At 30.3% G+C, this 20,439-nt stretch overlaps 1 protein-coding gene across 2 annotated transcripts; it reads right to left on the reverse strand.

Moving 5' to 3' along the window:
* Positions 1-1,948: 1,948 nt before the first annotated feature.
* On the reverse strand, positions 1,949-20,365 carry ATPsynC (ATP synthase, subunit C). Of its 2 annotated transcripts, none has more exons than XM_081993185.1 (5): positions 20,235-20,352; positions 19,724-19,815; positions 15,556-15,654; positions 13,558-13,672; positions 1,949-2,646 (listed from the first exon to the last, which is right to left on the reverse strand). In XM_081993185.1, exons 2-5 carry the CDS (start codon positions 19,766-19,768, stop codon positions 2,483-2,485), a joined length of 423 nt encoding a protein of 140 aa, XP_081849311.1. In that variant the 5' UTR covers positions 19,769-19,815; positions 20,235-20,352; the 3' UTR covers positions 1,949-2,482. The 2 variants fall into 2 exon arrangements, with proteins under 2 accessions (XP_081849311.1, XP_081849312.1); XM_081993186.1 differs by lacking the exon at positions 1,949-2,646 and adding an exon at positions 9,627-10,056 and having other exon boundaries at positions 20,235-20,365.
* Between the last annotated feature and the right edge of the window lie 74 nt (positions 20,366-20,439).

The following is a 20,439-nucleotide window of genomic DNA, read 5'->3' on the forward strand; positions in this document are numbered from 1 at the left end:
ATTTTTGGAATCTTCACTAAATTTCCTATCTAATGACATAAAAAAACACTCAAAAATTAGGTACAGTCAGGGAGAAAAGCGGTGTCAAAGTTTGAACAGTCAAAAAGACAGTTTGAAAGGACAGTCAGCGACAAAATCACTTGTAAAACCTACTTGGAGTAACAAATTGACAGTTTTAAGCACATTTTTGGAATCCTCACTAAATTTCCTATCCAATGACAAAAAAAAAACATTAAAAAATTTAGTACAGTCAGGGAGAAAAGTGATGTCAAAGTTAAAACTGTCAAAAAGACAGTTTTTAGGACAGTCAAGGGCAAAATCACGTGTAAAACCCACTTGGAGTGACAAAATGACAGTTTTAAGCACAGTTTTGGAATCCTCACTAAATTTCCTATCCAACGACACTAAAAAACACTCAAAAATTCGGTACAGTCAGGGAGAAAAGCGGTGTCAAAGTTTGAACAGTCAAAAAGACAGTTTGTCAGGACAGTCAGGGACAAAATCGCTTGTAAAACCCACTTGGAGAGGGAAAATGACAGTTTTAAGCACATTTTTGAAATCCTCACTAAATTTCCTATCCAATAACACTAAAAAAAACACTAAAAAATCAAGTACAGTCAGGGTGAAAAGTGATGTCAAAGTTGAAACTGCCAGAAAGACAGTTTTTAGGACAGTCAGGGACAAAATCGCTTGCAAAACCCACTTGGAGTGAGAAAATGACAGTTTTAAGCACATTTTTGGAATCCTCACTAAATTTCCTATCAAATGACGTAAGAAACACTAAAAAATTAGGTACAGTCAGGGAGAAAAGTGAGGTTAAAATTGAAACTTCTAAAAAGACAATTTGTAATGACAGTCAGGGACAAAATCGCTTGTAAAACCATCTTAGAGTAACCGAATCGCGTTTTTAAGCACACTTTTGGAATCCTCACTAAATTTCCTATCCAATGCCACTAAAAAACACTAAAAGATTTAGTACAGTCAGTGAGAAAAGTGGGGTCAAACTTGAAACTGCCAGAGACAGTTTTTAGGACAGTCAGGGACAAAATCACCTCTAAAACCAACTTGGAGTGACAAAATGACAGTTTTAAGCACATTTTTGGAATCCTCACTAAATTTCCTATCTAATGACACTAAAAAACCTTACAAAATTTAGTACAGTCAGGGAGAAAAGGGAGGTTAAAATTTAAACTGTCAGAAAGACAGTTTTAAAAGACAGTCAGGGACAAAATCACCTGTAAAACCCACTTGGAGTGGGAAAATGACAGTTTTAAGCACATTTTTGGAATCCTCACCAAATTTCCTATCCAATGACACTAAAAAACACTTAAAAATTTAGTACAGTCAGGGAAAAAAGTAAAGTTAAAATTTAAACTGTCAGAAATGTAATTGGAAAGGACAGTCGGAGACAAAATTGTCTATAAAACCCACTTGGAGTGAGAAAATGACAGTTTTAAGCACATTTTTGGAATCCTCATTAAATTTCCTATCCAATGACACTAAAAAACACCAATATATCAAGTACAGTCAGGGAGAAAAGTGATGTCAAAGTTAAAACTGTCAGAAACACAGTTTTAAAAGACACTCAAGGACAAAAATGCGTGTAAAACCCACTTGGAGTGAGAAAATGACAGTTTTAAGCACATTTTTGAAATCCTCACTAAATTTCCTATCCAATGACACTAAGAAACACTAAAAAATTTGGTACAGTCAGGGATAAAAGTGATGTCAAAGTTGAAACTTCCAGAAAGACAGTTTTAAAAGACAGTCAGGGACAAAAACACCTCTAAAACCCACTTGGAGTGAGAAAATGACAGTTTTAACCACATTTTTGGAATCCTCACTAAATTTCCTATCCAATAACCTCAAAAAACACTAAAAAATTCAGTACAGTCGGGGAGAAAAGTGAGGTCAAACTTTAGGGTACAAAAAAAAAAAAAGTCACATCTATAAAATCAAAAACAATTTTTTTTTTATTTGAAGTACACAACTAACGATCTTTTATTACGTTACGAGCGAGAGAAATTACACAAATTTTCCTATTTAACCGGTTTTTTCTATTAATTTTCTCAAATTAACGGATCTATACACGAAACCACGCCACATTGCTCTTCTACCTTCTTTTGTTTCGCTCTATCTCTCTCTCTCTGTTCTAAGCAGTAGCATTTCGACACGTGACACTCGTACGATTCGATTTTGTTTTTTTTTTCCCCCCCACCCCCAAAAAAAACCAAATAAATAATAAGCCCAAAGTCTCTTTGAAGCGGAGAAAAAAAAAAAAAAAAAAAAATCAAAATCGCACGATAACGTCTTGGAAATTTGTTTTTTTCAGAAAAAAACAAAATGTTACTAAAAAAAAAGAAAATTTGAAAAATATACAGAAATTACGGTACATACGTGATTTTTTGCTTTTCTTGTTTTGTGTTTTAATTAATTAATTAATAAAAAGTATTTTAAATTTTTTTTTCCTCTTAAATCCTTCTTAGAAGGCGAATAGTAACAAAAAGGCCATCATCAGACAAAACAGTCCCATGGCCTCGGAGAGGGCGAAGCCCAAGATGGCGTACGAGAAGAGTTGTTGTTTCAGGCTGGGATTTCTCGCATAACCGATGATCAAGCTGCCGAACACCGTTCCGATACCGGCACCTACAAAAAAAGTTGATTAAAAAAAAATAAAAAAAAAAAAATTAAAAAAAAAAAAAATAAAAAAAATTAAGAAAAAAATAATTAATTAATTAAAACTTCAATTATTTTATAATTAAATTAATCAATGTTTGAAAAATTAATTAATTATTAATTATGACAATATAATAATAATATAATAAGAAATGACAATAATAAAAGTAAGAAAAAAAATTAAGAAAATAATAATAGAATTATTAATATTAAATTTAATTATTTTTTTAAAACTAATTAATTGATTAAAATTTCTTTTTTATTAATTAATTTAAAAAAAATAAACAAATTAAAAAAAAAAAATTAAGAAAATAATAAAAAAATAATTAATTAATTCAACTATTTTAATTGAATTAATTAATTATTAATTATGACAATATAATAAAAAAAATAAGTAAAAAAAAAATTGAGAAATTTTGAGATTTTTTTTTATTAATTAATAACTAATTAGTAATTCAATTATTTTAATCAAATTATTCAATTTAAAAATTAATTAAAAATTTAAAAATTATTGATTAAGACAATATAATAAAAAATGACAATAATAAAATTGAGAAAAAAAAATTAAGAAAATAATAATGGAATTATTATTATTAAATTTAATTATTTTATTTTTAATTAATAATTAAATCAATTATTTTTTTAAAATTAATTAATTGATTGAAATTTATTTTTTATTAATTAATTAAAAAATAATAAACAAATTAAATAAAAAATAATTTTAATTAAATTAATCAATTTTTTTTTAAATGAATTGATTAATTACTATTAATTAATAAATAATTAGTAATTCAATTATTTTAATCAAATTAATTAATTAGTGATTATGACAATATAATAACAAATAATAAAATTGAGAAAAAAAAAATAAGAAAATAATAATAGAATTAATTATTTTATTCTTAATTAATAATTAAATCAATTATTTTTTAAAATTAATTAATCAATTAAAACAACTTTCTTATTAATTAATTTAAAGAGAATAAACAAATTAGAATAAAAAATAATTTTAATTAAATTAATAAAAAAAAATTTAAATGAATTAATTAATTAATTAAAATAACTTTTTTTATTTTAATTATTTAGTAATTAATTAATTATTTTTTTTATTTTTTTTGATATTTAATAAAAAAAATTAATAAACAAAAACTAACAAACAATATTAAACACGTGCATTAGCTTACCTGGTGGAGAATGTGAGGTTAGGGATGAAACAACTGATTGATGATGCGCAAACAAATGGTTAATACAACAAAACAAAACTAAAATCGAGTGACAAACAAACTAGCTAGTCGAGTAAAATAATAAAATACAATAAAAAAAAATTTTTTTTTTTGACATGTCAATTGTCAAAAAGTGTCGATTTTATCAATAAATTTGACTAAATAAACGTTATTAAATTAAAAAAAAATATATTTTTTTTTATTTTATTTTTTTTTTTCATTTTTTATTATTTTTTTTTAATGACAGACAGAATAATAAAATTAAAAAAATAAATTAAAAAAAAATACATTTTTTTTTTGACAACTTGTCAATTGTCAAAAAGTGTCGATTTTATCAATAAATTTGTCTAAATAAACATTATTAAATTAAAAAAAAATTTTTTTTTTTATTTTAATTTTTTTTAAGCGACAGACAAAATAATAAAATACAATAAAAAAAAATTTGATTTTTTTTTTCATTTTTTATTATTTTTTTTTAATGACAGACAGAATAATATAATTAAAAAAAAATATATTTTTTTAATTTTTTTAAATAAATCTATCGTTCATAATAATTCGATCGACAACTTGTCAATTGTCAAAAGGTGTCGATTTCATCAATAAATTTGTCTAAATAAACATTAAAAAAATTTAATTTTTTTTTTATTTTTTATTTTATTTTTTCAAATGACAGACAAAAAAATAAAATAAAAAAAAATAAATTAAAAAAAAATATTTTGTTTGATTTTTTTAATTTTTTATTTTTTTGTTATTTCCTTTTTAATTTTTATTTTTTTTTAAATGACAGAAAATAAAATTAAATATAAATAATTAAAAAAAAAATTTTTTCTAATTGTCATTACAAAAATTTTAATTACAAAATTTTATTTAATTATTTTTATTGTGAATTTTTAACACTAAATTAGTCCAATTAAATTATTTTTTATTTTTGTTTTTATTTTTTAAATTCCAAACATTCAACTTATTAAATCGTTTACAATTCGAATTGTAAAAAAATAAAAAAAAAATTTTTGTTAAAAAATAACAGAGAAAATAATAAAATTGAAAAAATTAATATTTTTTTTCGACAACTTGTCATTTGTCAAAAAGTGTTGATTTTATCAATAAACTTGTCTAAATAAACATTATTAAATTTAAAAAAAATATATATTTTTTTATTTTTCTTTAAATGACAGACAAAACAATAAAATTAAAAAAAAAAAATTTTGTGATTAAAATTACAAAAATTTTAATTACAAATTTTTATTTTATTATTTTTATTGTGAATTTTTAACAGTAAATTAGTCCAATTTAATTCTTTTTTATTTTTTTAAATTCCAAACATTTAACTTAGTAAATTGTTTAAAATTCGAATTGTAAAAATATTAAAAAAATTATTTTTGTAAAAAAAATGACAGACAAAATAAAAAAATTGAAAAAAAATAAATAAAAATTACTTTTGTAATTAAAATTACAAAAATAATCAATTTCATTATATTTTCAGTCATTACAAAAAAAATATAAATACATTTTTAAATTAAATATAAAAATAATAAATAATAATATAATTAATTAATAATAAGTATTAATTAATTTACATATTTAATTACACTTTTGTCAAATTACATTTGTGAGATGTCAAACTAGAAAAAAAAACGAAAAAAAAAAAAAATTGACGTTAACAGGGGAAAAAAATTTGACATTTGACAGAAAAATCGTCGTTTAAGAAGAAAAATTAAAATTTGGTGTACAAATACTGACAAATTGACAGAATTAAATCATTTGACAGAAAATGTGACATTTGACAGTGATACAAAAATTTTAGACACCACAATTGACGTTTGACAGGAAAATTCATAAATAACATAAAATATAAATTTTGTGTAGAAATCTGACAATTGACAGATAATTTGACATTTGACAGAAAAATCGACGTTAAATAAGAAAAATACAAATTTTGTGTACAAAAACTGATAATTGACAGAAAAAATTGACATTTGACAGGAAAACTGAGATTTAACCGAAAATTTGACATTTGACAGAAAAATCGAGGTTTAACGAGAAAAATACAAATTTTGCGTAGAAAACTGATATTTGACAGAAAAAATGACAATTGACGGATAAATTTATTTGATTGACAAATTAATATTTGACAGTAATAAAAATTGACATTTGACAGAAAAAGTGACGTTTTACGAGAAAAATATAAATTTTGTATAGAAAACTGTCAATTGACAGAAAAATTAATATTTAATTGACAAATTGATATTTGACAGAAATCAAAATATTTTAGACACCATAATTGCCTTTTGACAGGAAAAAAATGACATCTGACAGAAAAATTCATAAATAACATAAAAATATAAATTTGGTGTAAAAAAACTGTCAATTGACAGAAAAAAATGAGATTTAACAGAAAATTTGACATTTGACAGAAAAATCGACGTTTCAACGAGAAAAAAACAAATTTTGTGTAAAAAACTGACATTTGACAGAAAAACTGACATTTGACAGAAAAACTGACAATTGACCGAAAAAAAACATTCGAAAGAAAATTTGACAGAAAAATATAAATTTGGTGTAAAAAAACTGATAAATGACAAAAGAAATTGTCATTTGACAGAAAAAGCGACGGTTAACCAGAAAAACGTAAATTTGGTGTAAAAAATTGACAATTGACAGAAAATTTGACATTTAATTGACAAATTGACATTTGACAGATAAACTGAGATTTAACAGAAAATTTGACATTTGACAGAAAAATGGACGTTTTAACGAGAAAAATATAAATTTTTTCTAGAAAACTGACAATTGACAGAAAAATCGAGGTTTAACGAGAAAAATACAAATTTTGCGTAGAAAACTGATATTTGACAGAAAAAATGACAATTGACGGATAAATTTATTTGATTGACAAATTAATATTTGACAGTAATAAAAATTGACATTTGACAGAAAAAGTGACGTTTTACGAGAAAAATATAAATTTTGTATAGAAAACTGTCAATTGACAGAAAAATTAATATTTAATTGACAAATTGATATTTGACAGAAATCAAAATATTTTAGACACCATAATTGCCTTTTGACAGGAAAAAAATGACATCTGACAGAAAAATTCATAAATAACATAAAAATATAAATTTGGTGTAAAAAAACTGTCAATTGACAGAAAAAAATGAGATTTAACAGAAAATTTGACATTTGACAGAAAAATCGACGTTTCAACGAGAAAAAAAACAAATTTTGTGTAAAAAACTGACATTTGACAGAAAAACTGACATTTGACAGAAAAACTGACAATTGACCGAAAAAAAACATTCGAAAGAAAATTTGACAGAAAAATATAAATTTGGTGTAAAAAAACTGATAAATGACAAAAGAAATTGTCATTTGACAGAAAAAGCGACGGTTAACCAGAAAAACGTAAATTTGGTGTAAAAAATTGACAATTGACAGAAAATTTGACATTTAATTGACAAATTGACATTTGACAGATAAACTGAGATTTAACAGAAAATTTGACATTTGACAGAAAAATGGACGTTTTAACGAGAAAAATATAAATTTTTTCTAGAAAACTGACAATTGACAGAAAAATCGAGGTTTAACGAGAAAAATACAAATTTTGCGTAGAAAACTGATATTTGACAGAAAAAATGACAATTGACGGATAAATTTATTTGATTGACAAATTAATATTTGACAGTAATAAAAATTGACATTTGACAGAAAAAGTGACGTTTTACGAGAAAAATATAAATTTTGTATAGAAAACTGTCAATTGACAGAAAAATTAATATTTAATTGACAAATTGATATTTGACAGAAATCAAAATATTTTAGACACCATAATTGCCTTTTGACAGGAAAAAAATGACATCTGACAGAAAAATTCATAAATAACATAAAAATATAAATTTGGTGTAAAAAAACTGTCAATTGACAGAAAGAAATGAGATTTAACAGAAAATTTGACATTTGACAGAAAAATCGACGTTTCAACGAGAAAAATACAAATTTTGTGTAAAAAACTGACATTTGACAGAAAAACTGACAATTGACCGAAAAAAAACATTCGAAAGAAAAATTGACAGAAAAATATAAATTTGGTGTAAAAAAACTGATAAATGACAGAAAAAATTGTCATTTGACAGGAAAAACTACGATTAACCAGAAAAACGTAAATTTGGTGTAAAAAATTGACAATTGACAGAAAATTTGACATTTGACAGAAAAACTGAGATTTAACAGAAAATTTGACATTTGACAGAAAAATGGACGTTTTAACGAGAAAAATATAAATTTTTTCTAGAAAACCGACAATTGTTGACAGAAAAAGATATTTGATTGACAAATTACTATTTGACAGTAAAAAAAAATTGACATTTGACAGAAAAAGTGACGTTTTACGAGAAAAATATAAATTTGGTGTAAAAAATTGAAATTGACAGAAAAATTAATATTTAATTGACAAATTGACATTTGACAAAAATCAGAATATTTTAGGCACCACAATTGACGTTTTTAACAGGAAAAAAATAAGACATTTGACAGAAAAATTGATAAATAGCATAAAATTATAAATTTTGTGTAGAAATCTGACAATTGACAGAAAAAAAAGACATTTGACAGAATAATTGATGTTGACAGAAAAACAAAATTGACGTCAACAGAAAGTTGATATTTGACAGGAAAATCGACGTTTAATAAAAAAAAAATAAAAATTTGGTGCAAACAACTGACAAGAAAAAAATAAAATAAATAAAAATAATAAAAAAAAATATTTTTTTTTTAATTTTTTTAATTTGACAGAAAAATCGATGTTTAAGAAGAAAAATAAAAATTTGGTGTAAACAACTGACAAGAAAAAAAAATTAAAAAAAATAAATAAAAAAATAAAAATAATAAAATAATACTAATTTTTTTTTATTTTTTTTTTAATTTGACATTTGACAGTAAAATCGACGTTTAATAAAAAAAAATTAAAATTTGGTGCAAAACAACTGACAAAAAAAAATAAAATAAAAAAAATAAATAAAAATAAAATAATAAAAAAAAATAATTTTTTTTTTGTTTTTTTTTAATTTGACATAAAAATCGACGTTTAAGAAGAAAAATAAAAATTTGGTGTAAACAACTGACAAGAAAAAAAAATAAAAAAATAAATATAATAAAATAATAATAATTTTTTTTAATTTGACATTTGACAGTAAAATCGACGTTTAATAAAAAAAAATAAAAATTTGGTGTAAACTGACAAAAAAAAAAAATACAAAAAAAAAAAAAAAAATAAAAATAACAAAAAATATATATTTTTTTTAATTTTTGTTTTGTATATTTTTTTTAATTTGACATTTGACAGAAATGTGACGTTTAAGAAAAATAAAAATTTGGTGTAAACTGACGTGAAAAAAAAATAAATAAAATAATAATATTTTTTTTTTTTTTTTTTAAATTTGATATTTTTGACAGTAAAAAAAAAATTTCAGACCCAACAATTGACGTTTGACAGGAAAAAATGACATTTGACAATTTTTTTACTTTTTTTCCTGAAAACTACCAAATTACTCGACTAGAAAGAATACTATATTAGTAAGGTTAGGTTAGGTTAGGTTGGGCTGGGTTAGCGACGGTTAACTTAAAGCCCCGATACACCACGTTCCGGTTAAATAAAATACACAAAAAAAAATACAAAAAAAAAAAATAAAAAAAATAAAAAAACCAAAACCAAAAAACAATACAAAACAAAGAAAATAAAAATTTATTCAAACAAACGTAAAAAAAACAGCACTTTTGGTTGTTCTTATCGTCTACAATCGCAATATTGAATTAGTTAGTTTCGTTAATCGAGCGAGCGAGAGAGAGAACAAATGAGGTTAGAGTGATGACGTCACGCGCGAGCCACGACCAATCAGACGCACGCGCGCAAACGCAACGTCACCAAAGACAGTTGACAGTCGGTGTGACAGTTGACAGTCAACCTCGCTTGTTCTCGTCGCGCGCGCTTGCGCTTAAAGCGCAAAAAGCATCAAAAAGGCAATCATCAAGCAAAACAGGCCCATCGCTTCCGAGAGGGCGAAACCCAAAATGGCGTACGAGAAAATTTGCTGTTTTAACGACGGATTACGAGCGTAACCGATTATCAACGAGCCAAACACCATGCCAATGCCCACACCTGCAATGCGCCGCGATTAAAACTATATCACTCAGATACAGTGCGAATCAAAGCAATTGGCGCCCCCATTCCCCCCCCCCACTCTTAACCGCCCCCCGATGATGGTTAGTGCGACAAAACGAGGTGCGCAGGGCGTCCCCTACACGCGGGCAACCGTCATAACCCGTCGCGACTGACAGCTGTCAAAATAAAATGACAGCTGTCAAGTCAAAAAAAAACGTAAATTTGATCGACGAGTGACAGTGTTTTCGAGATATTTGACAATTAAGTAAAAAATAACCGTCATCACACTTGGTTTGAGGTGACAGCTGTCAAAATCTAAATGACAGCTGTCAAGTGAAAAAAAAAATCGTAAATTTGATCGACGAGTGACAGTTTTCGAGATACTTGACAATTTAAGTCAAAAATAACGGTATCGCGCATTTGATTCGAGTGACAGCTGTCAAAATCAAATGACAGCTGTCAAATCTAAACGACAGCTGTCAAGTAAAAAAAAAATCGAACATTTGATCGACGAGTGACTGAGTTCTCGAGATATTTCACAATCGAGTCAAAAATAACTGTCATCACACTTGATTCGAGTGACAGCTGTCAAAATCAAATGACAACTGTCAAGTCAAAAAAAAAAATCGTAAATTTGATCGTGACAGTTCACAATTAAGTCAAAAATAACTGTCATCACCTGTCAAACTTTACTAGAATGACAGCTGCTGTCAAAAAATGCGAATTTAATCGCCGAGTGACAGTTTTTGAGATATTTCACAATTTCGAGTCAAAAATAACTGTCCCGCGCACTTGATTCGAGTGACAGCTGTCAAACTGTCAATTTGACGCGGCTGTCAAAAAATGCCAATTTAATGGACGAGTGACAGTTTTGATTCTGAGACCTGTCGAAAAATCTAAAAATGTACGAAAGTGTCTAAAAATGTTTAGAAATGTACAAAAATGTCTGGAAATGTTCAAGTGTCTCGAAATGTTCGAAAGTGTCTAAAAATGTACAAAAGTGTCGAAAAATGTTAAAAATGTTTTAAAATGTCTAGCAATGTTCAAAAGTGTGTGGAAATATTCAAAAATGTCTGGAAACGTTCAAAAGTGCCTAAAATTGTTCGAAAATGTCTAGAAATGTTCAAAAGTGTCTGGAATTATACAAAAATGTCTAGCAATGTACAAAAGTGTCTGGAATTGTACAAAAATGTCTGGAAACGTTTAAAAGTGCCTAACAATGTACAAAAATGTCTAAAAATGTTTAACAATGTTCAAAAGTGTCTAAAATTGTTCGAAAATGTCTAGAAATGTTCAAAACTTTCTAAAAATGTTCAAAATTGCCTGAAAGTGTTCAAAAGTGTCTAGAAATGTTCAAAAATGTCTGAAAATGTTCACTAGTTTCTAAAAATGTTTAAGAATTTCAAGAAATGTTCCAAAATGTCTATAAATGTTCGAAAGTGTCTAACAATGTACAAAAATGTCTAAAAATGTTTAGCAATGTTCAAAATTGTCTGGAAATGTTCGAAAATGTCTAAAAATGTTCAAACATTTCTCGAAATGTACATAAAAATCTAAAAATGTTTAGAAATGTACAAAAATGTCTAAAAATGTTTAGATATGTTCAAAAATGTTTAGCAATGTTCAAAATTGTCTCGAAATGTTCAAAAATGTTCAAAAATATCTGAAAATGTACAAAAATGTCTAAAAATGTTTAAAAATTTCTGGAAATGTTTGAAAATGTCTAACAATGGAAAAATTTATCTGGAAATGTAAAAAAAGTGTCTAAAAATGTACAAACATGATTGGCATTGTACAAAAATGTCTGAAAAAGTTCAAAAGTGCCTAACAATTTACAAAAATATCTAAAAATATTTAACAATGTTCAAAAGTGTCTAGAAATGTACAAAAATTCTGTAAACGTTTAGAAATGTTCAAAAATGTTAAAAAATGACTAGAAAAGTTCAAAAATATTTGAAATGTTGAAAAGTGTCTAAAAATGTACAAAAGTGTCTGGAATTGTACAAAAATGACTGAAAACGTACAAAAGTGCCTAACAATGTACAAAAATGTTTAGCAATGTTCAAAAGAGTCTGGAAATGTTCACAAGTGCCTAAAAATGTACAAAAATATCTAAAAATGTTTAGCAATGTTCAAAAGTGTCTGGAAATGTTCGAAAGTGTCTAAAAATTTACAAAAATTTTTAAAAATGTTCAAACATGTCTGAAAATGTACAAAAATTCCTAAAAATGTTTAGAAAAGTTCAAAAATGTCTACCAATGTTCAAAAATGTCTGGAAATGTTCATAAGTGTCTAAAAATGTACAAAAATTGCTGGAAATGTTCGAAAATGTCTAGAAATGTTCAATAATGTCTAGTAATGTGGAAAAATATCTGGAAATGTTGAAAAGTGTATACCCAAATGTATAGAAATGTCTAGAAATGTTCAAAAATATTTTAAAATGTCTGAAAATACTTGAAAGTGTCTAAAAATGTTCAAAAATGTCTGAATATGTTAAAAAATGTCTAGAAATGTTCGAAAGTGTCTAGAAATTGTCGAAAGTGTCTAAATATGTTCAAAAGTTCCAAAAAATGTCTAGCAATGTTCAAAAATTTTTAAAAATGTCTGGGATAATTCAAAAATGTCTAAAAATGTTCGAGAGTGTCTAGAAATGTTCAAAAACGTCTAACAATGTACAAAAATGTATAGAAATGTTCAAAAATATCTAGCAATGTGGAAAAATGTATAGAAATGTTCAAAAGTTCCTAAAAATGTTCAAAAATATTTAAAAATGTCAGAAAATATTTGAAAGTGTCTAAAAATGTTGAAAAATGTCTTACAATGTATAAAACTGTCTGGAAATGTTCAAAAATGTCTAACAATGTACAAAAATATCTAGAAATGTGCAAAAATCTAGACATTTTTTGAAAATTTGCAAAAATGCCTGAAAGTGTTCAAAAGAATCTAAAAATGTTTAAAAATATATAACAATGTACAGAAATGTCTGGTTATGTTCAAAACTGTTTTAAAATGTTCAAAAATGCCTGCAAGTGTTCAAAAGTGTCTAAAAATGTTTGGAAATGTTCAAAAATGTCCAGCAAAGCTCAAAAATATTTGGAAATGTTCAACATGTGTCTAGAAATGTTCAAAAGTGTCTTGGATTGTACAAAAATGTCTAGAAATGTTCTAAAATGTTTGAAATGTACAAAAATGTAAGGAAATGTACAAAAGTGCCTAAAAATGTTCGAAAATGTCTAGAAATATTCAAAAATGCCTGAAAATGTTCAAAATACCCTAACAATGTACAAACATGTATGGAAATACACTTTTTCCATGTACAACTGTCATTTTATGACAATTGCGCATTTTTTGACAGATTGACGGTTTTTTTTTTTCTAATATATAGAGGACACCCTGTACACTCTGGTGAACAAACTAAAACCCAAAAAAAAAGCAACACACAAAAGTTCCGGACTGTACACAGACAGGGTGGGGGGAAACAAAAAAACACTCATTTACCTGATCCGGCTACTCCGACGGTGGCAGCACCGGCGCCAATGAATTTGGCGGCAGAATCAATGTCCCGGGACACTGGACTGGTCTGAAGTCCACGAATGGCGGGCAGAAGATTGGCCTGAAAACCAGAAAAAAAATTTAAAAAAAAAAAAAAATGGCCCATTTTGTGGTACAGGCACGTTCAAACTAGACCAGGTCAGACATCCAAGGAAGTGTTGTAATCACTGTTACGTCAACAACAAACAATGCTATCATCATTCTGGAATTCCCTAAAATTCACTGTCAAAGTGTTGTCAAAGATACTAATTTAGTAGCGGAGTCGAATGGTGAAAACCGCATTTTGATCGGTCAAACCGTTTGGGAGATACGGAGGAAGATAAGGTTAACTGGACAAAATGGCGGCCAAAGGTGCAAATTTCACTAGGCTTCATGGTACTCGTTTTCGACTAATTTGGGGATGGGGAATTCAAATCTGAAATCGGTTTTGCTCCAACTGTCACCCAGTTCGAGAAACTACGGCTAAATCGAGTAGGAGGAAAGTTAGAAAAAAACTAACCGCACCATCGGATTCCCCGTCCTCGATTTAGTCGAAAACGAGTACAAACTCGATTTTTTTGGAAAAATTCAAAATGGCGTCCGCGGACACCATTTTGCGTTTTCCGCCATTTTGGAACGAGATAGAGGGGTCGTGTTTGTACTCGTTTTCGACTAATTTGGGGACGGGGAATCCAAATCTGAAATCGGTTTTGCTCTAACTGTCACCCAGTTCGAGAAACTGCCTCTAAATCGAGTGGGTGGAAAGTTAGACGAAAACTAACCTCACCATCGTATTCCCCGTCCTCGATTTAGTAGAAAACGAGTACAAACTCGATTTTTTTGGAAAAATTCAAAATAGCGTCTAAAGACAGTTTTGACAGTTACATCTGTCAAACTGCTGTCAAAGATACTAGTTTAGTAGCCGAGTCGAATGGTGAAAACCGCGTTTTGATCGGTCAAACCGTTTGGGAGATACGGAGGACGATAAGGTTAGATTAGGTTAACTGGACAAAATGGCGGCCAAAACTGAAAATTTCACTAGGCTTCATGGTACTCGTTTTCGACTAATTTGGGGACGGGGAATCCAAATCTGAAATCGGTTTTGCTCTAACTGTCACCCAGTTCGAGAAACTGCCGCTAATTCGAGTGAGAGGAAAGTTAGAAAAAAACTAACCGCACCATCGGATTCCCCGTCCTCGATTTAGTAGAAAATGACTACAAACTCGATTTTTTTGGAAAAATTCAAAATGGCGTCCACGGACACCATTTTGCGTTTTCCGCCATTTTGAATCGAGATAGAGGGGTCGTGTTTGTACTCGTTTTCGACTAATTTGGGGACGGGGAATCCAAATCTGAAATCGGTTTTGCTCTAACTGTCACCCAGTTCGAGAAACTGCCGCTAAATCGAGTGGGTGGAAAGTTAGAGGAAAACTAACCCCACCATCGTATTCCCCGTCCTCGATTTAGTCGAAAACGAGTACAAACTCGATTTTTTTGGAAAAATTCAAAATGGCGTCTACAGACGCCATTTTGCGTTTTCCGCCATTTTGAATCGAGATAGAGGGGTCGTGTTTGTACTCGTTTTCGACTAATTTGGGGACGGGGAATCCAAATCTGAAATCGGTTTTGCTTCAACTGTCACCCAGTTCGAGAAACTGCCGCTAAATCGAGTGGGTGGAAAGTTGGAGGAAAACTAACCCCACCATCGGATTCCCCATCCTCGATTTAGTCGAAAACGAGTACAAACTCGACTTTTTAGAAAAAATTCAAAATGGCGTCCACGGACGCCATTTTGCGTTTTCCGCCATTTTGGATCGAGATAGAGGGGTCGTGTTTGTACTCGTTTTCGACTAATTCGGGGACGGGGAATCCAAATCTGAAATCGGTTTTGCTCTAACTGTCACCCAAAACAAAGAAAATTGTTTTGACAGCTTTGACAGCTGACATTATTCAGCGTAAACGTACCTGTTTCTGTTGGTGCTGTTGCACGGTTTGAACCAGCGATTGGTTCTGACTGACTGCACTGCTCAATGGTCGCAGATACTGTTTCGAGTTGTTGAGGATCTGAAAATTGAAATATTCCGTCACATTTCTGAATTGAAATTTGAACACCCTGTAACTCGGTTATTTTCTAACGTACAGGGTGGTTTGACCACTCAAATTAACCGTCTTGAGCTGCTCTTTTCAATGGTGTTGAGAAAAAAATTCTAGCTAAAAAATTGCGTACAGGGTGAGCAAAAACAGTAAAGCACCATACTTTTCGCGCACACCCTGTATACTGGAAGCAAAAAACTGTCCTGCCAAGTTACGGTGCTGGGTTGAGAAATTCATTAAGAATATTTTTGCTTTCTTTAAATTTTTTCGTGACTTTAACCGTTTTTGAGTTATTTAGCAAAAACTGGTCAAAGTTGAAACTGCCAGAAAGACAGTTTGAAGGGACAGTCAGGGACAAAATCGCTTGTAAAACCCACTTGGAGTAACAAAATGACAGTTTTACACACATTTTTGGAATCCTCACTAAATTTCCTATCTAATGACATAAAACTCACTAAGAAATCAAGTACAGTCAGAGAGAAAAGTAATGTCAAAGTTAAAACTGCCAGAAAGACAGTTTTAAAAGACAGTCAGGGACAAAATCACTCATAAAACCCACTTGGAGTGACAAAACGACACTTTTAAGCACATTTTTGGAATCCTCATTAAATTTCCTATCCAGTAACACTAAAAAACACTAAAAAATCAAGCACAGTCAGGTAGAAAAACAATGTCAAAGTTGAAACTGTCAGAAAGACAGTTTTAAAATACAGTCAAGGACAAAATCACTTGTAAAACCCACTTGGAGTAGAAAAATGACAGTTTTAAGCACATTTTTGGAATCCTCACTAAATTTCCTATCTAATGACATAAAAAACCCTAAAAAATCAAGTACAGTCAGGTAGAAAAACAATGTCAAAGTTTAAACTGCCAGAAAGACAGTTTTAAAAGACAGTCAGGGACAAAATCACCTGTAAAACCCACTTGGAGTGAGAAAATTACACTTTTAAGCACAGTTTTAGAATCCCCACTAAATTTCCTATCCAACGACATTAAAAAACACTAAAAAATCAAGTACAGTCAGGGAGAAAAGTGAGGTCAAAGTTAAACTGCCGAAAAAGACAGTTTGAAAGGACAGTCAGGGACAAAATCACTTGTAAAACCAACTTGGAGTGACAAAATGACAGTTTTAAGCACATTTTTGAAATCCTCATTAAATTTCCTATCCAATGACACTAAAAAACACTAAAAAATCAAGTACAGTCAGGTAGAAAAGTGAGGTTAAAGTTAAAACTGCCAGAAAGACAGTTTGAAGGGACAGTCAGGGACAAAATCACCTATAAAACCCACTTGGAGTAGGAAAATGACAGTTTTAAGCACATTTTTGGAATCCTCATTAAATTTCCTATCCAACGACACTAAAAAACACTAAAAAATCAAGTACAGTCAGGGAGAAAAGTGAGGTCAAAGTTGAAACTCTCAGAAAGACAGTTTAAAAGAACAGTCAGGTACAAAATCACTTGTAAAACCCACTTGGAATGACAAAATGACAGTTTTAAGCACATTTTTGGAATCCTCACTAAATTTCCTATCTAGTGACACTAAAAAACACTAAAAAATTGGGTACAGTCAGGAAGAAAAGTGAGGTTCAATTATGAACTGCCAGAAAGACAGTTTTAAAAGACAGTCAGGGACAAAATCACTTGTAAAACCCACTTGGAATGACAAAATGACAGTTTTAAGCACATTTTTGGAATCCTCATTAAATTTCCTATCCAATGACACTAAAAAACACTAAAAAATCAAGTACAGTCAGGTAGAAAAGTGAGGTCAAAGTTGAAACTGTCAGAAAGACAGTTTTAAAAGACAGTCAGGGACAAAATCACTTGTAAAACCCACTTGGAGTGAAAAAATTACAGTTTTAAGCACATTTTTGGAATCCTCACTAAATTTCCTATCAAATGACACTAATAAATCAAGTACAGTCAGATAGAAAAGTGAGGTCAAAGTTTGAACAGTCAGAAAAGACAGTCAAGGACAAAATCATCTATAAAACCTACTTGGAATGACAAAATGACAGTTTTAAGCACATTTTTGGAATCCTCATTAAATTTCCTATCTAGTGACACTAAAAAACACTAAAAAATCAAGTACAGTCAGGGAGAAAAGTGAGGTCAAAGTTGAAACTGTCAGAAAGACAGTTTGAAAGGACAGTCAAGGACAAAATTGCCTGTAAAACCCACTTGGAATGACAAAACGACACTTTTAACCACATTTTTGGAATCCTCACTAAATTTCCTATCCAATGACACTAAAAAACACTTCAAAATTTAGTACAGTCAGGGAGAAAAGTGAGGTCAAAGTTTCAACTGCCAGAAAGACAGTTTTAAAAAACAGTCAAGGACAAAATTGCCTGTAAAACCCACTTGGAATGACAAAACGACACTTTTAACCACATTTTTGGAATCCTCACTAAATTTCCTATCCAATGACACTAAAAAACACTTCAAAATTTAGTACAGTCAGGAAGAAAAGTGAGGTTAAATTATGAACTGCCAGAAAGACAGTTTTAAAAGACAGTCAGGGACAAAATCACCTGTAAAACCCACTTGGAGTGACAAAATGACAGTTTTAAGCACATTTTTGGAATCCTCATTAAATTTCCTATCCAATGACACTAAAAAACACTAAAAAATTGGGTACAGTCAGGGAGAAAAGTGATGTCAAAGTTAGAATTGTCAGAAACACAGTTTGTAGACAGTCAAGGACAAAATGGCTTGTAAAACCCACTTGGAGTGGGAAAATTACAGTTTTAAGCACATTTTTGGAATCCTCATTAAATTTCCTATCCAATGACACTAAAAAAAACTCAAAAATCAAGTACAGTCAGGTAGAAAAACAATGTCAAAGTTGGAACTGTCAGAAACACAGTTTGTAGAAATAGTCAGGGACAAAATCGCTTGTAAAACCCACTTGGAGTGACAAAATGACAGTTTTAAGCACATTTTTGGAATCCTCACCAAATTTCCTATCCAATGACACTAAAAAACACTAAAAAATCAAGTACAGTCAGGGAGAAAAGTGAGGTCAAAGTTGAAACTGCCAGAAAGACAGTTTGGAAGGATAGTCAGGGACAAAATCACTTGTAAAACCCACTTGGAGTGACAAAATGACACTTTTAAGCACATTTTTGGAATCCCCACTAAATTTCCTATCCAATGACATTAAAAAACACTAAAAAATCAAGTACAGTCAGGTAGAAAAGTGAGGTCAAAGTTAAAACTGCCAGAAAGACAGTTTGAAGGGACAGTCAGGGACAAAATTGCTTGTAAAACCCACTTGGAGTGGGAAAATGACAGTTTTAAGCACATTTTTGGAATCCCCACTAAATTTCCTATCCAAAGACACTAAAAAACCCTAAAAAATCAAGTACAGTAAGGCAGAAAAGTGAGGTCAAAGTTGAGAAACTGCCAAAAAACAGTCAGGGACAAAAAAAATAAAAAAATCCCCAGAAAACCAAGAATTACAACCAAACTAACCCCATGACAGCACAGCCCGAGATTACCCAACACAACTTGTTGTTCCACATTGCTGGCCCTGCACCATTACATAACAAGGTTATGTAGGATTAGGTTATCCAAAAGTCCAGTTTATGTAACCAAAAATGTAGGGTTAAGGGTCAATTTCACTTCGTCACTCGAAAACCCAGAAAATCAGGTTAGAACCACTCGACCAAGCTAAAAACCCAATTTTCAGGGACTCAAATAGGTACTTTAGTACCAGAAGCTCAAAAATCTGGTGAATTAACACTAAAAAGCACTAAACTAACTCAAAACAGGTCCTAACCTAATTCCGAGTGTGTTACATAACTAGTTCGAGCCAAAAAAGCTCGGAAAACCAGCCTGTCTCGACCCAAGGGGGTATTTCAGTTGGTTTACTCTCACAAAGCCTGTTTGGCAGTCTAAACTAGTTGGGTGGCACCTTGAAAAGGGGCCCACCAGGTTATTACACCCCCTTTGGGGGGGTTTTGGGTGGTTTACCACCCAAAAAGCCAGTGTTATGTAACCTACACAAGATGGCGGAAAAAAATGGTACTTACGGCATTTCTGGCAGCGGGGGCGATCAGTCTAGCGGCGGCAAACATTTTTGGTGTCTTTTTGTTGGTTTTGGTTGGTTTTTTTCGGGAAAATCCTGCGGAAAACACCAAAGAAAATCACTTTTCAAACCTCTTCACTGTCAGTGACAGTGCTAACTGTCAAACGGACTTGGAACTGGTAAAGTTCAGGGCAAACGTATTATGTAACCCGGTAAAAGGTGGGGAAGGTGTGTGGGGGGGGGAAAAACCCTGGAAAACCCCACAAATCCACTGAAAAACCCCCTAAAAAATGACAGTTAGTAATACTTTGACATCTCCCCCCAAAAACAATTGAACTCTACATACACACACAAAATGGCCGACTCCAGGCCTGCTTTGATTTTATTCCTCTCAATGGTGGATTAACCTAAAATTTCTTCTGGACAAGCATTTTTAAGGGTTGTTGGGTGGTTTTCTGGGCGTTTCAGGGTGGGATGGGTGGGTTTCTGGGTGGAAATTTCCGGATGCTACTCACCGCCGGTTCAGCACTGCACAGGCTCGCAGAGGACGATGTAACAGAGTGGATTGCGTGTGGGGGACGGGCCGGTCAGGTGCGCGACGGTGCTGCCGCGCCACGCTGTCAACTGTCAAAACGAACGCGCGTTTGACAGTTCGTATACCGCCGCGCGCGCTGCGCCGGTATATGATTGGTCTTCTTTGCCAAGCACGTTCTAAACGTT

The sequence above is a fragment of the Ips typographus genome, linkage group LG15, assembly GCF_016097725.1.
Source record: "Ips typographus isolate SLU linkage group LG15, UJ_Ityp_2.0, whole genome shotgun sequence".
In the NCBI taxonomy this organism is placed as follows: Eukaryota; Metazoa; Arthropoda; class Insecta; order Coleoptera; family Curculionidae; genus Ips; species Ips typographus.